The sequence below is a fragment of the Poecilia reticulata genome, linkage group LG14 (assembly GCF_000633615.1).
Source record: "Poecilia reticulata strain Guanapo linkage group LG14, Guppy_female_1.0+MT, whole genome shotgun sequence".
Taxonomy (NCBI): Eukaryota; Metazoa; Chordata; class Actinopteri; order Cyprinodontiformes; family Poeciliidae; genus Poecilia; species Poecilia reticulata.
In genome coordinates, this window is record NC_024344.1 from 19,857,523 (window position 1) to 19,871,176 (window position 13,654).

Sequence of the window (13,654 nt, forward strand, 5' to 3'; positions counted from 1 at the left end):
TTCAGCTTCAGTAGTCAATGTATCAACACCTAAACAACATGTTATAGAGATCACCGTTATCAGGAATAATCAAAATGGTAAAACCACCTAACGAACAATTGTTGTTTTCCTGTTTTAAATAAAAACTATGTTTTACATTTTGCTTTTGTTTGAGTACAACATATGAGTGTTTTTGGTTGAATGCATCAGTGGGGCATGGGCCCCCTCCCCCACTTGTTGCGGTGAGCTGTCAGCTCGTATGTCCAAAGCTTTACCTCGTTTAAAGAAAAATCAGGTTGGCTGACATTTCAACTTCTGACAAGACTCCATCTTGTAAAACGTTCTTGAACACAAGCTAGCGACAAACACAGAGTCTGTCTGTAAAATATCCAACGGCTAACGATGAGGCAGGTAATATGACTGTCTAACTTCCAGATTCACTTAATAAAATCAGGTCCATTAATCAAACCGATGGCAGACCAAGGTTTATAATGCTCCAGACTGAGTTTTCTCTGGCTGCATGGAGCACCTAGTAATGCCCCTCCCCCACCTCTTGCTGCACAATGCCAAGGAAGGTGTCCACATTTTTTCCTGACATAGAGAATAAAAAAAAAGATGGCAGCTTAAAAATATTTGTAGACATGGACAAAAACATGCGCAGTCAGAGTGTGCAAAGTAAAGAATTGCCACCTATCACTATTACTGAGACAATGCTATTTTATATCTGCTGACTGGTTAAACAAATAGATAACTCAGCTAAATAACCAGCTAACAATATTAGCTTGTTATTTTTGTTTTACCTCATAAACAGCAGTAATAAGAAGAAAAAGTGAAATAGTTGTGATATTTATCATGGTTCAAATCCCAGCCTGCATGGAGTTTGTGGGTTCTCTGCTCTGAATGTTCAAAAACATAAATGTTGTCTGTAATAAAAAGTCACATTCATCATCATACATTAGCGCAAATATAAAAAAAAATTCACTACAAACATTTGTAAATTGGCACCACAGAATTTGTGATTTTGATTGCAAAAAAAACACACAAAAAAAATCACAAACTCCTGAAGGGACAGCAATTTATTGTTATTTCAACAATTGAATTGGTTTTAACAATGTATTGTGGCACAACCGGCCCTTTAAGAACATTCAGATATTTGATTTGGCTCAAAATAAAAATGACTGACAGCCCTTATCTGAAGTAATCATACTTGGAGAATCCTTTACCATACAAAGTTCAGATGTCATTTTCACAACATTAGCCAAAGAATTCGCGTCCCTCCTTTCCAAATACGGCAATTACATGTAAGCTGTAATTTTTCTGAAGGTTTGAACAACTGGCTCAGCTGAAATAATCACCTCTCCACCTATTCTTCCAGAACAGATGACTAAACGACACCAAAATAGCATCGGTGTATCTGTTATTTCACCTGAGGGCAACATATGCACATCTCCTCTGTCACCCCCAAATGGCAACCAAGTCAAACTCTGTCAGACCTTTCAGAATGACAGCTTGCTGTATTAAAGCCTGTTTTTGTTACCCTATAATGTCTGTTAAAGCTCAGAAGGATTTCGCAACACAGCGGTGGCTGGAAGAAGTTTGAAACATCAATATGTAATGAGAGAGAAGTGAAGCTCAGCTCCAGACTTTCAATCAGTTTCCTCTCCTTCATTTAGCTCAGATGCTAGAAAAACGCCCCGGCGCCGCAACGAACTGTCACCAGTGAAAGCAAGGAGAGCGGGGTGAAGAGGCCTGTCAGATTCCCCCAGAGCAGCTGATTAGAAGTCAAATTAACCAACCTCTGCTGCGGGTCCGGTAATGTTACAGCAGCAGCTCAGAGAGCCGCCATTTTGAAAGCGACACATACTTGCTTCAAGGTTCTATCAGGTCAGATCGCAATTGCAAATGCTTGGAATGACACCAACACGTCGAGTTGACACCAGATTACTAGAGAGCAGACGTGCTCTGGACAAGCAACGCACCCAGATCCGGTTCGAAGATGCTTGAGTTCACGGTGCGGATAAAAAAGATTTTTTTTGTGCCAAAGCATCTGATGAGTTGGAGGACTCCTGACATGCTTATGAGCCGTTCTGATTTGTCAGTCTGATTGAGTGAGTGAGTGTTCCTTCTTACCGGGGTAGAAGTCTTTGGATTTGGACAGCTTAATGGTGGCACCCGTCTCTTTCTGCAGTTGTACGATGGTTTGGCCACCCTTGCCAATTATAGAGCCGGCTGCATAGCTGGGGATCAGCACCTTCAGGAAGTACTCACCCTCCTCTGGGGGAAAGACACACAAAGTGGGAAAAAGGCCACATCATGTACAGCAGCTCTACGCATCACATATATGCACTGAATGACCTCAAAAAGCAAAATATTAAAGAAATAAATAATTTTAAAAAACATAAAATCATTAATATGTGTTTTAGATAGAGCAAGGAGAAAGGTTGGTAATATATTTTTGCTGATATTTTTCTGAAGGGGAAACATTTTCAGGTATTTTGGGTAGGAATATTTGTAGCTTTCACGTTCTATTAGCGATTGGAGGCATGTTCTGTGTCCTGGCCCAGATTTTCATGTAGAGTAAATGATGACCTCCTTTCCAGTTTGCAGAGGTCTAATTTTAACCATTTTCAAGGAGTTTTAGCAACACTCTGAATAAATACCCGTCAATGCTCGGTGTCAAGTAATCCTGTTTCACGCTGGAACCAAACGGCGGAAATCAAAACAAGTCAGAATGTAAGAAAAAAAAAAAAAAGGCACCCCAAGACGCAAACTATCAGGACAGAACACAATCACATCCAACTCTTCATTCAAGCAGCTCGTGAATAGCCACAAAAAATTATCCGTCGTAATTAACCGACGTGTGGGGAACATATGGGAAGCAATCCTGCAGATTTGTTCAAAGGGTATAGAGCCAAAATGGTTTAAATCTCCTTCATTTTGGAGGGGCTTTTGTGGTTTAAAGTGGCTTTTAGCAGTCGCTGATTGACAGAGTGTCACTGTGCAGCAGAATGTGTTTCTCCTCTTAGCTTGGTAGAGCTCCATTTTCTGCAGTTCTACTTAGAAATCAGTCAAAACCAAGAAAGCCCTCGTGCCACTCAGTGCAAACTGCAACGGTGCAATCAGCCACATTTGGTGCTTGTGCCCATGCGTTATTGATTGACCTGACAACGTTGCGATGATGACACGGTGAACATTTGACACAGGTGCACACTTGAACTTAAGCATGGGCACAAACAATCCCCTCTGCATGCTGATACGGATGCAATGACGTCATGTTCGATCCCTCTCAACTGCCAATAGGGGTGACGTCAGTACAGCAGGGCAGGGGTGTTACGAAGCGCCGTAAAACCTTTCTGGCCACGGTTCTGCTACCTTTCTCTAAAGCGTGCCGTCGGACTGTCAGCCGTCGCAGCCCGTCACCGTGTTTTGTACTTTGTTGAGGACATGGAACGTAGAGGCGCGACATGCGTGCTGAAGACATGGAGGACGGGGCGGTGGGGAGGAGGGGGGGATGCAGGTGGACTGAGACCAACCTGTTGCCTCGATAATACACTCATTAGATTGAGATGTGAATGAACATGACACTGTGACATAGGGGAATTTCACAGCCCACATGGTAGCTCTTCCTCTTGTTGCATGAATATGCCCCTCATGTTCCATTCAGACGTAGGCTCGGTTTGCTCAACATCAGTCGTAACCAATGGCTCTGACAAACATCCACATATTTAGTGCCATTATTAGTGGCAAAATTTTTTGTTTGGATCTATTAAAACTCACTTTGACAATTAATAAAAAAACACCACATTTTCGGAACATTTCAAGTGAGGATAAAAGCTGACGTATCTTTTAAGTAGAAAAAGAAAAACGGATGCGTTTAATCAGATTCAATGCTCTTTATCCTCCTGCATTTCCTCTTTGGATATCTCAATCTTGTGCAGGGTTGCAGTCAGCTCTCTGCTTTTTTCTTAACGTGAAACACAAAATGACCTTGATGGGAAAAATAAAATAACGCCGTCGCCAAAAACCTCCCGAGCCCCTTAAACTACCTACCGCCTGATAACCGACTGCGTGCCAGTAGGAAAACATTTCACGGAATGATTTCTTTTTACTGGATCCCAATATTCCGAGACCTGTTGTTGCCAGACGAGCCCAAACCCACTGCGTAACTTTCTGCTCATCTTCAGCCGGGAGTGAACCCAGCAGGGGAGGAAGCCGCTAAGATTCCCCTCTTGTCGCCTTCACAGCCACGTTTGGTGTCATTAGTCAATAATTAATTCCGTCCCAGTGTCTGAGATCACAGTAACAGGTTTTAATGGCGTCATGTGGTAGAGTAAACATGGCAATCTGTCGCCAGGGAACGGGAGCAGTGGGGCACATTGGGAGGTTGAGCCAGTGGGGTGTTAGTTCAAACCCTTGCTTCCAGTACTGGAAGGATGGCTTGGAGGAGAGACATGGTCTCTGAGCCAAATGCGTTTAGTTAAGTCACTCAAGGGGGGTGGGTCAGGAGGAAATGCCTTGTGACCGTCCTCCCCTCCTTCTCACAACCCTTCCAAGTACCCATTCTGCATTTCAATGGACCAACCTGCTCCTGACGGGGGAGCAAGGACGATGGAACAAAAATGAGCCGCAATGAACAAATCCGCCTTAAGATGTATGAAAGTACTCATGGTGCAGCGTGATGGATAAATTCAACAAGTCAGACAATCAGAGTTTGAAGCTTACCCATTCTGAGATCTGCTGCTTCTCAAGTCCTCTGTCAGATCGCCATCAATGCCGGGGCGCAATCTCTAAAGGGGCTCCTGACATTAGCCTAGGCATAGGTGCAACGGTAGTGTTGAGGAATGCGGCCAGCCGACCTTTTTTTTTCCACCGAGGTCTTATTCATCAGTGGGGTGCAGAAAAAGAGATTTCACCGCAGCATCCGAGCCATGCCTGCAGCTGGCCCGAGCCTCAATTGTCTGAGAAAATGCTAATGCAGGCTCTGAGTGTTTTCAGTGAAAGACGGCACGCATTGTTCAAGCCTGCATCGGTTTGAAGGGGGGGGGGTCTTCCCTGCCGCATCACCCTTTTCACTGCTCTCATCCATATTCATCGAGTGGCCTGTCCGTCTGCAGCAGCACGCAGGACTGGCAGCCGGCGCAGCCAATGGCCGGCCTCCTCTCCTCAGGACGTCACGTTCCCACCCCCCCCGACGCCGGTCCCCAAAAAATTGAATTTTCTCCTCTACTCCGCCTCTTTTGACGCAGCACTATAAAGTACGGCAGTCCATTCACTCACTCTTTTCAGAGAAAAGTGACAAAGGTGAAGTGGCTGAAGGAGCGGACGACAGCGCCGGACGAGGAGCTTCGCACAATGACCTTCAGTAGAAACTGGAGAGGTGCATGGAGAACATAGCCAGATGATGGAGGAGGTGGAGGAGTGGTGATCGGAGACGGCGCGCTTTACGCCACCCACCCTCCTTTCCTCTTTTCCCCCACCCCCAATCCCTGAGACGGCCATGTTTGAGAGGGCGGAGGGGCTCATCAACCATTGCAAATGGCAGTGCCGCAGAATGGTGGAGGGGGGTGATGAAGCCAATCACTACGCCTATAAATCTTACACCGAGAGGTATCTTAAGTGACCGAATGAGTGTAAAAAACTGCAGTGTGCTTGTGTGCAAGTACCTGTTAGTGGACACGGGGGTCCAGCTTCATTTAACGGCGCATTCCAGGAAACCTGCACACAATGAACTCTCTCCCTCCTGGATGTTGATCAGTTTGATCAAACCCTAACATTTTTCCTTTTTTTTTTTTGGCTGTTGAAACAAGCACCTTCCAGAAGATTCTAGCAGAGAGATGCTCCACTATATTGCCTCAGCTTCCCTGTAGACTGCACTTTCTCTCAGGGTCTATCTGGCTCCTCTTTTCTCTCCGTCTCCTCATTACTTTCGCTTCCTCCTATTCTCTGTTTCGCTGCCACCTGGCAAATTCACAGTCCGCTCACGTCACATCGCTCTGCAAGGGCACCTGTGTCCTTCCCTCCAAAAAAAAAAAAAAAAATCAAATAAATAAATAAACAAATAAAAACACGGCTCACATTCCTGTGCCAGCCTTTCCATTAGCAACATAACGAGATCATAGAACCCCCCCCAAAAACAAACAACCTTTTGGAAGGCGTCTGCTTGCCAACAACGTGGGCTCACAATACGGATAATTTAGAAAGAAAAAGAGTGAATGAAAGATGGTTCATTTTGAGGAGAGAAGGGCGTAGCTGATAAAAGAGTAGTCATTTCCCTCATTCAGTGTCCACGGCTCCTAATGCACAGCGAGGGGGGGCTCTCGGCTTTGAAAGAGCCAAGGCTTTCTTCTCTTTGTTGTAACTGCCAGTCATGTTAATGATCAGTTGGGTTGGAATAACGTGATCAATATCAGACGTAGTCTTGGGGCTGGTGATTACAGGGGTGGCTGAGGATTAGCAGCCTGTCTAACACTGTTGTCAGACAGGCTGCAGAAGAGACAATACAAAGATCACTGGATGGAAATGATTTGCTTTTCTGCTTTTGTTTTAATTTTTCCCTCCATATAAAATTCCAGTAAATAATTAGGCATTTCAGAAAGGCCTTGAGGCTGTTCTGCATACTGTATTGTTAAACTTAGACTATATGCAAATCATACATTTAGGCAGCCACCCGAAACATGAATTAGCTTAGATGTTAAAAGAGAGCAGAATAAAGTTTCATCAATTTCTGGCACTTGAGCACCAGAAATATATTTCCTGACCAATAAATAGCAAGTTGGAGTAAAATAAATACTCATCGATGTCAATTTAAACAGTTTTTAGAAATTTGGAACTATTCCAAATTTATATTCCAGACTAATGTCCACCCATCGTCCAGACTGGCTTTTCAGAGGGGCTGCAGCAGATAGTGGGAATGGGGTGGGGGAGCTGGCTCTAGACAGGGTTTCAGTCTGTCACAGCGCAATGCAGGGACATACAAGACAACCATTCACACCTAGGGGCAACTTAGACTGACTAATCTAACACAACATGCATGTTTTTGGATAACAGAAGGAAACTGGAGTACCTGGGGAAAACCTATAAACACCAAATTTCTTCTGTAGGTTGAATATCAAATTACGTCCCCCACGCCCCCCAGTTTTAGTGTCAGCTGCAGTTGTGATTTATTGCTATTCTGATTTTGCAATGCACTTTCTGTATAGGCATGGCCGTGGCACAGGGGTAAAGCGTGCAGTCCATGTACGAAGGCCTCGGAACGACACATTCGTCACAGGTTCGAGTCCAGGCCCCTTGACCTTTGCCGCATGTCTTCCCCTCTCTCAGTCCACTTTCCTGTCAACTACCTCTCAAACAGAGGCCACTATAAGGTGGAACACATTGTTTTAGTTTTGTTTTTCTTTTAATACCTATTAGGCACAAGTGTCCTGTATTTAACAATAATTGGACAGAAAACAGGAAGCAGAGAGAAGGGGAACCCAGGACAACCGCATCGAGGACTACAGCCTCTGCTCTACTGACAACCACCCAGCGTCACAATGGCAGTTTTGAAACAGTAGCTTCATAAAGTATTAATATGCGGGTAACTAAGCCATGCCTCTTCCCCTACATACACTTCAGAGACACACAGAGCGGGGTAATAGGTGAAGCTAAGCTGGTAGGAAACGTCAATAACCAGAGTTTTGACTCAGAACATCTCTGACCATACGTAAATAAAAATGGATGGTCTTCTGATGGACTAGCAAACCTTCCAGAGTGCACCTGTTGTCCTTTAGCGTCCCCTGGGACAGCTGCGAGGTTCCTTGACTGATCCTGTATTACTGAAGATATAAATCCCTGCTCTTAAAGCTGCTCTTTCCCCAGAGTCACTACATTACAATTATCCAACATCAGGTTGCGAAATTATGGAAGTGGCAGTACTAAAAAGCCAATAACATATGTGCGAATTAAAATGTTTGTCAACACTCCTCCAACACTCACATCAGCCGGTAATTGAATGAGTGCTTGCAGGTAAACGGTGAAAAACTCCCTCCGAGAAGCAGGAGCGCCATGCACGTTAGCTCTTCTTCTGCAGCTGTTTTTTTGAGGTGTTAATGGATGACATGTGGGGTTTGGAAATGTTCTAAAATACTGCCTGGTGCCATCAGGGCTCCCTTCGTGCCTTGCTGAAATTTAATTTCTGAGGAGCAGTGAAGTGCAGAAAGGATGCGCTCACGCTGTCAGAAAATATGATATAATGCTGCTGTCACCGAATGAGGTGCTGCTGGTGCACAAAGGGAGAAATCCTAGTAACATATGGTGAGAAAAAAAACAGTGTTTCTCTGCAGACAACTAATTAACATTAAGTTGTTGAGTAAGTGTTCGCTGTGAGCTGCAGAGCATAACAGCCCTATGCTGGAATAAGACGTACAGTAGCTGGAATCGGCCGTCATCCTCTGAATGCGGCTCTCTAAACATCTTGCAGAAAAATTAGGACTCATGCAGTGGTTCTTCGTCACCACTAAACCCAACCATTACCGTGACAGTGCAGCAAATAATTCCCCGTTTTTAGTATCCTATGTTTATGTTGCAACACAAGTCTTCTCTCACATATTTTACCCTCCAGCCCGATTGGCCTCATCAGGAAACCTATAAATAACCGTGGTTAGATAGAGATCTGCACTACGACCGGCGATGAGTGTTCACCCTGGAGGCTTGTATAAATTTTACCTATTGGTTTTCCTGCTTAGCTGAGCTTATGATTTAAGTGTCAACCACACACCAAGAGCGACTCTGAAACTCACAAAAACAAGGATCCACCAGACCTCCGCCGTTCCTCATCACTCTTCATAGAAAAACATTCAAAAGGAAGCTTGTTTGGTGATGGATGAATGCAGTTGTTTAGCAATTATATTCATAGAGTAAAAGAACAACAACCAGGACAGATGCTGACAGGAGTAGAGATGCTCCTACAAGTGGTCTAGGTTACCAGAATCTTTTTTTCCTTTTCCAATCAGTGAACACACCATGTGAGCTCTCACTCTTTACGCCCGATAATAACACTCTTTGGTGTGGAAGCTATCACCGAGCGATTGACTCAGACGCTTCCAGCATCCACATGGTCAGTGAAAGCACAAAAACTGTATGAAGGTTTAGTAAAGGAAGCTGTATTTTCTACGGTTTCTTCAAACGGCTGCAAAGAGGAGTCAGACATCAGCAGATAAAACAAAGATTAATATATTACAGTTACTGTGTTCATCCTTTTTAAGAGTTGAATTATTTCCGTCATAAAACATGCTGGATGTGCTTTGGAAAGCGCTCAGTTAAGGAATGGATCTTGTCTCCAAGGTAGCTAATTAGTAATGCTAATAATGCTGATTGCTAAAATAAAATACTGAAACCAGTTCAAAAAGTTAATTCTGTAATCATTTAGTCTTTGTATAGAAATTTTAGTAAAATCCTGCACCCAGAATGACAAGGACACCTATAAATAATTGATCACAACACAGAGACTTCGTTAGGGTTTTGTATAGTAAGAACAGGTGGACGGATTAACCCAAAGTATTGATAAGTTCAATAATACCAATAAGTTGGTATCAGTGGTGTGATCGTTGCTTTAGTTTAAGAATCTCTCCTAAAATTGTATTTTAATTTTGCAATGGAGAATCTCGACTACACCTCAGAAAAAGGCTTTCTTTTGATTTGTTAACAAATTATGTTTTTTTTTGTCTGTTTTGTTTATGCAGGAAAAGATTCACACAAATATATTTTTGTTTTTCTATTAAAGCATAAACCTACAAACTTTGCCAAATTCTGTTTTAGGTTTTAACAAAAAACCCAAAACACCTAAAGGTCAGAAGCCTCATGATACATCAAACCTGAATAAAAAAAGTTCTGAATCGGTATCGGCATCACCAATACTGGTGCTGTATTACTTGGTACCGGATCAATATCAAAATATGCCTTACTGCCTCTAATAGTAACATTAAATGGCTAAATAATGACCTGAAACAAATGTCCATGCTGATTAGTTAATTTTATTTTAGTTCTACGTTTCATAATGAGACTATATTTTGTTTTTAGCCACTTCCTTGGATGTGTTTTTATTTGTGTGGAGGACTCCCATGCAAGAACCGCCTCTTTCTAAGTACCTGCAGCGGCTGTGATCTGTTTTCTCTACAGTTCCAATTATCCCTGCCATAAACACCGTTTATGTTTCTTGCTTTGAGGGTTGAAAGAAAAGAAAAGAAAAATAAAACCCCRAAGTTCAACAAAGATTTTTGTGAGTCTAATAAATCCGAGCCTATAACAGAGAGCAGACTAATGAACAAAGCTACAACATTAAACCAATCAGCTCTCTGCTTCTCTGCATATCTCCAGCTCCAGATGTGGAGCAGAGAGCCTTTTTTGGATTCACATTCAAAGCCGACTTGAGCTGAGGAGGCCGCTCAGTGAGTCAGGCAGCCTGCCCTCCCTGTTGGGATATGAAGTAACAGCCATAAACACTGGGGAGCCTTCCAAAGCGCACAGGTGCTGCGCTGGAAACGCCAACAGTCAGCCTCAGCCTGTTCTCTGGGCTTCCATGCGCTCTGGCTGCACGCAGACGGCTGATACTTACAGACCGCATATGTTTTGGTTTGTTTTTTTTTTTTTTTTTGTTTCTTGGCTCATATTCCGACACCAACCTGCGGATTCATGTGGAGGAGACGCGGAGGACTAGCTGATTTCGTGTTGCGGCGCTCTTACCTCCGGTGTTGGTGCGCTTGGTACAGCCGGCCTCTTCAGCCGGAGTTTCCAGCGGCCGCTTGCGGGAGTCCGGGTTATCCGCCTCCATTTGACTCTGCTGCTGCTGCAGGCTGTGGAGGTTCGGGTTCGTGTATATCCCGTTGTGGTCCATAGCTGCTGCTCCACCACCATCTCCACCACCGGCCATCATCATGTTTCCACCGATAAACTGTTCCCCCTGCCTCTCTCCCTCTCCCCTCTCGCTCTCTTCCTCTCCTCTCTCTCTCTCTCTGACACAGACGGAACACGCAGCGCTCTCACCACCACATCCCCCCGGCCGCTGCACCGCGGCCCCGGCGCTAGGTCTCTGTGGGGGTTCGGATGTTAAACAACACCGGGATCAGGGTATCCTCTCCCCGCCACGCTGCTGCTGCTCCCCTCACGGGGGCTAAATATAAAAGCCAATTGAGTTCAAGGCGCCGCTCGCTGATCCCGTATTGTTGCGCCTTCACGTGAAATAAAGCAGAAAGCGCGGAGTGGGAAAGAGATCCACGCAGAGAGGAGAGGAGGGGGTTAGGGGGGGGGGGGACAGCTTTTTAAACTCTTCTTCACGACACATTTCTCTTTTAAGTCGGGTGTGATGAGCGCAGCTGCTATTATTGTTGCCTTTGTAGTGCGAGAGGAGAGGGGAGAAAATAGTTTTGGGAGGGGGGGCTCCAGAGATACTACAGTTCCGCTGACCGGCCGAACTATCCACAGAACCAAAACAAGAGGGACCCAGCTCCATTAGCTGCTGTAACTCTGCATCCAACTACACAAACTGATTCAATATGTTTTATTTTTTCCATCAGCCGTTATAAATTATTTCGGTTTATTTTTTAAGTTTAAAAGGGGAACTCGATGTAAAAATTACTTTAAAAAAAAAAGTTCTAAAGTTATTTCGTCATCAAAAACGTACCTGGAGTGTTGCTTTGACTCTTTCGTGCGTGTTTGAGAAATCCTTCAATCTCCTGCTGGCAAACCATTCAGCTTTGCAAAAAAGTCAGAGAGCTGAAGTTTCCAAGCTTCCGCCTCACAGACCACGCCCTCACTCATCTCCTTCAGACTAGCCAGGAGCAATTAGCAGGCATCTTGCTGAGCTCATTACATGAGCAACTGCTTAGTGGAACTCTGGTAAAAATGCTGCCAAAGTGTTGACAGAAGAGCTTGTAACCAAGGTGGCGTTTCAGAAAGAGCTGGGGGTTTTAAAGAGACAGAAGCCCAATTTCAAGGTGTTAAATTATGAATTAAAAATTTATATTAAGTCATATTTGATATATAAAGCATTTTTATAACAACTGAAGAAAAATAAGTCACAGTGCAAACACCTTTTAGTGTTTGTGAAACAGGGTTCACTACCTCCATCTTATCCAACTATATTTGAATTTGTTTCATAAAGGAGAGTCCATATTAATAATCAACATGAGTACACTGAAACAACCATGTAGATATGCCTTCTAAAGAAGTCAACTATATCTGAATAATACGCACATTTTGCAGGACAATGCAAAAAAAAAAATTAAGCACCACACCAAGCAACAGGCATCCAATAACATGCAAATAAATAAAAATACACCAAGTAAAGCAACAATGCATATATCTAGCAATGTATCAATGTGTATTTTAACAAAATACACAGGCAACATAACTGAACAGCCAGCAATTTAGCTTAACTTTTGTTTCCCAGTTAAGCTCAACATCACTTCGAACTGCTCAAACAGCACATGTGAACAATTAAAATAAAACAATATTAAGCAAAGTTTGTATGAGAACGCAACAAAAAAGTAACACTCACCCATTACTTGTAAATATAATCCACAGGTTGTTGCGTTTAGTGCCAGCTGTTAGCCACTCATAGCTAAAACTACATTACAACGTTTTTACTCGTCCGTGTTAGTGAATCCAGGTTTGGTATGGATTTTCAATTTTTAGTCATTTCTTTTTTATCCGTTAAAGAGCGTCTTGAAAAAGGTAATTTTGATAAGTCTGTAACTAGGTCAAAGGTACCTGAAGCGGATGCGGCCGCCATTTTGTAAATACCAAGTTCATTACAGTGATGAATACAGGGGAAGTTCTTGCCTTACAGCAGGGCCTGTGGGACGACAGGTAGTTCCGTAATTCTGACTGACGGAACCTCAACCGATAATTCTATCAGTCCTGCCAATTATGGCCTGTTGCGCGGCATTTTTGACAAAAAGGTAGCTGAATTTGTACAGCATGTCCTGGGGCGGAGCAGCTCGCCAGATGCGTCTAAGGCACTTTTTAAAAGTAGGAAATTAAAGTGAAAGTTCCATAATACCAATTAGCAACTGGTTTGTAGAATAAAAATGTAATTAAATATGATTAAAACATTTTCACGTTTTCTTTTCAATTTTCTAGGGCTAGCAGTGAAGACCCTGATGGCCCTGACAGCCCACCACTGGTAATCCCCAATGGCAGAATGAAGAAAAACAATCGACACAAACGTACAAACACCAGAACATATTAATTCATAGCAGATTGTGCTCTGAATTACAAGAAATACATAGCAAGAAATGGTTAATAATAATGGTTAATACAAACCAGAAACTCTAAAAAAGAAGTCACACCCATAAACGCATTTAATTCCCCAGTAGCTTGGTTGTTAGTCATAACTATAGATTTATGATTAACTATAGAGTTATGTATCTAATTCCATGCACAACACCCATCATTAATTATTGTGTCAGAGTAAAGTTTGGCACAGATAAGAACATGGTGTCGGGTTGCTTTTCAGGAGTTGGTTTCAGCTCCTTAGTTCCAGTGAAATGAATCCTTAGACCTTCAGCATACCAAGAGATCCCAGACAATAATGTGCTGCAGACTTTGTGGGAACAGTCTGGGGATGAACGCTTCCTGTTCCAATATCAGTGTCTGACCTTATGCTTTTAGTGAAGAACCAAACCAAATGAAGACAGAA

General features: G+C 43.3%; 1 protein-coding gene across 2 annotated transcripts in view; it reads right to left on the reverse strand.

Annotated features, from left to right (window-relative positions):
* nova1 (NOVA alternative splicing regulator 1) overlaps positions 1 to 11,189 on the reverse strand; it is a 32,708-nt gene extending 21,519 nt beyond the window's left edge. The window contains exons 1-2 of one of the 2 annotated variants that reach the window (XM_008428335.2): positions 10,699 to 11,189; positions 2,110 to 2,253 (exon numbers count right to left, since the gene is read on the reverse strand). In XM_008428335.2, the coding sequence (XP_008426557.1) occupies positions 2,110 to 2,253; positions 10,699 to 10,891 (337 nt within the window). In that variant the 5' untranslated portion in view covers positions 10,892 to 11,189. Of the gene's footprint in view, positions 1 to 2,109; positions 2,254 to 4,701; positions 5,373 to 10,698 lie in introns of those variants that run through there. The other variant, XM_008428336.2, reaches the window with a different exon arrangement.
* Between the last annotated feature and the right edge of the window lie 2,465 nt (positions 11,190 to 13,654).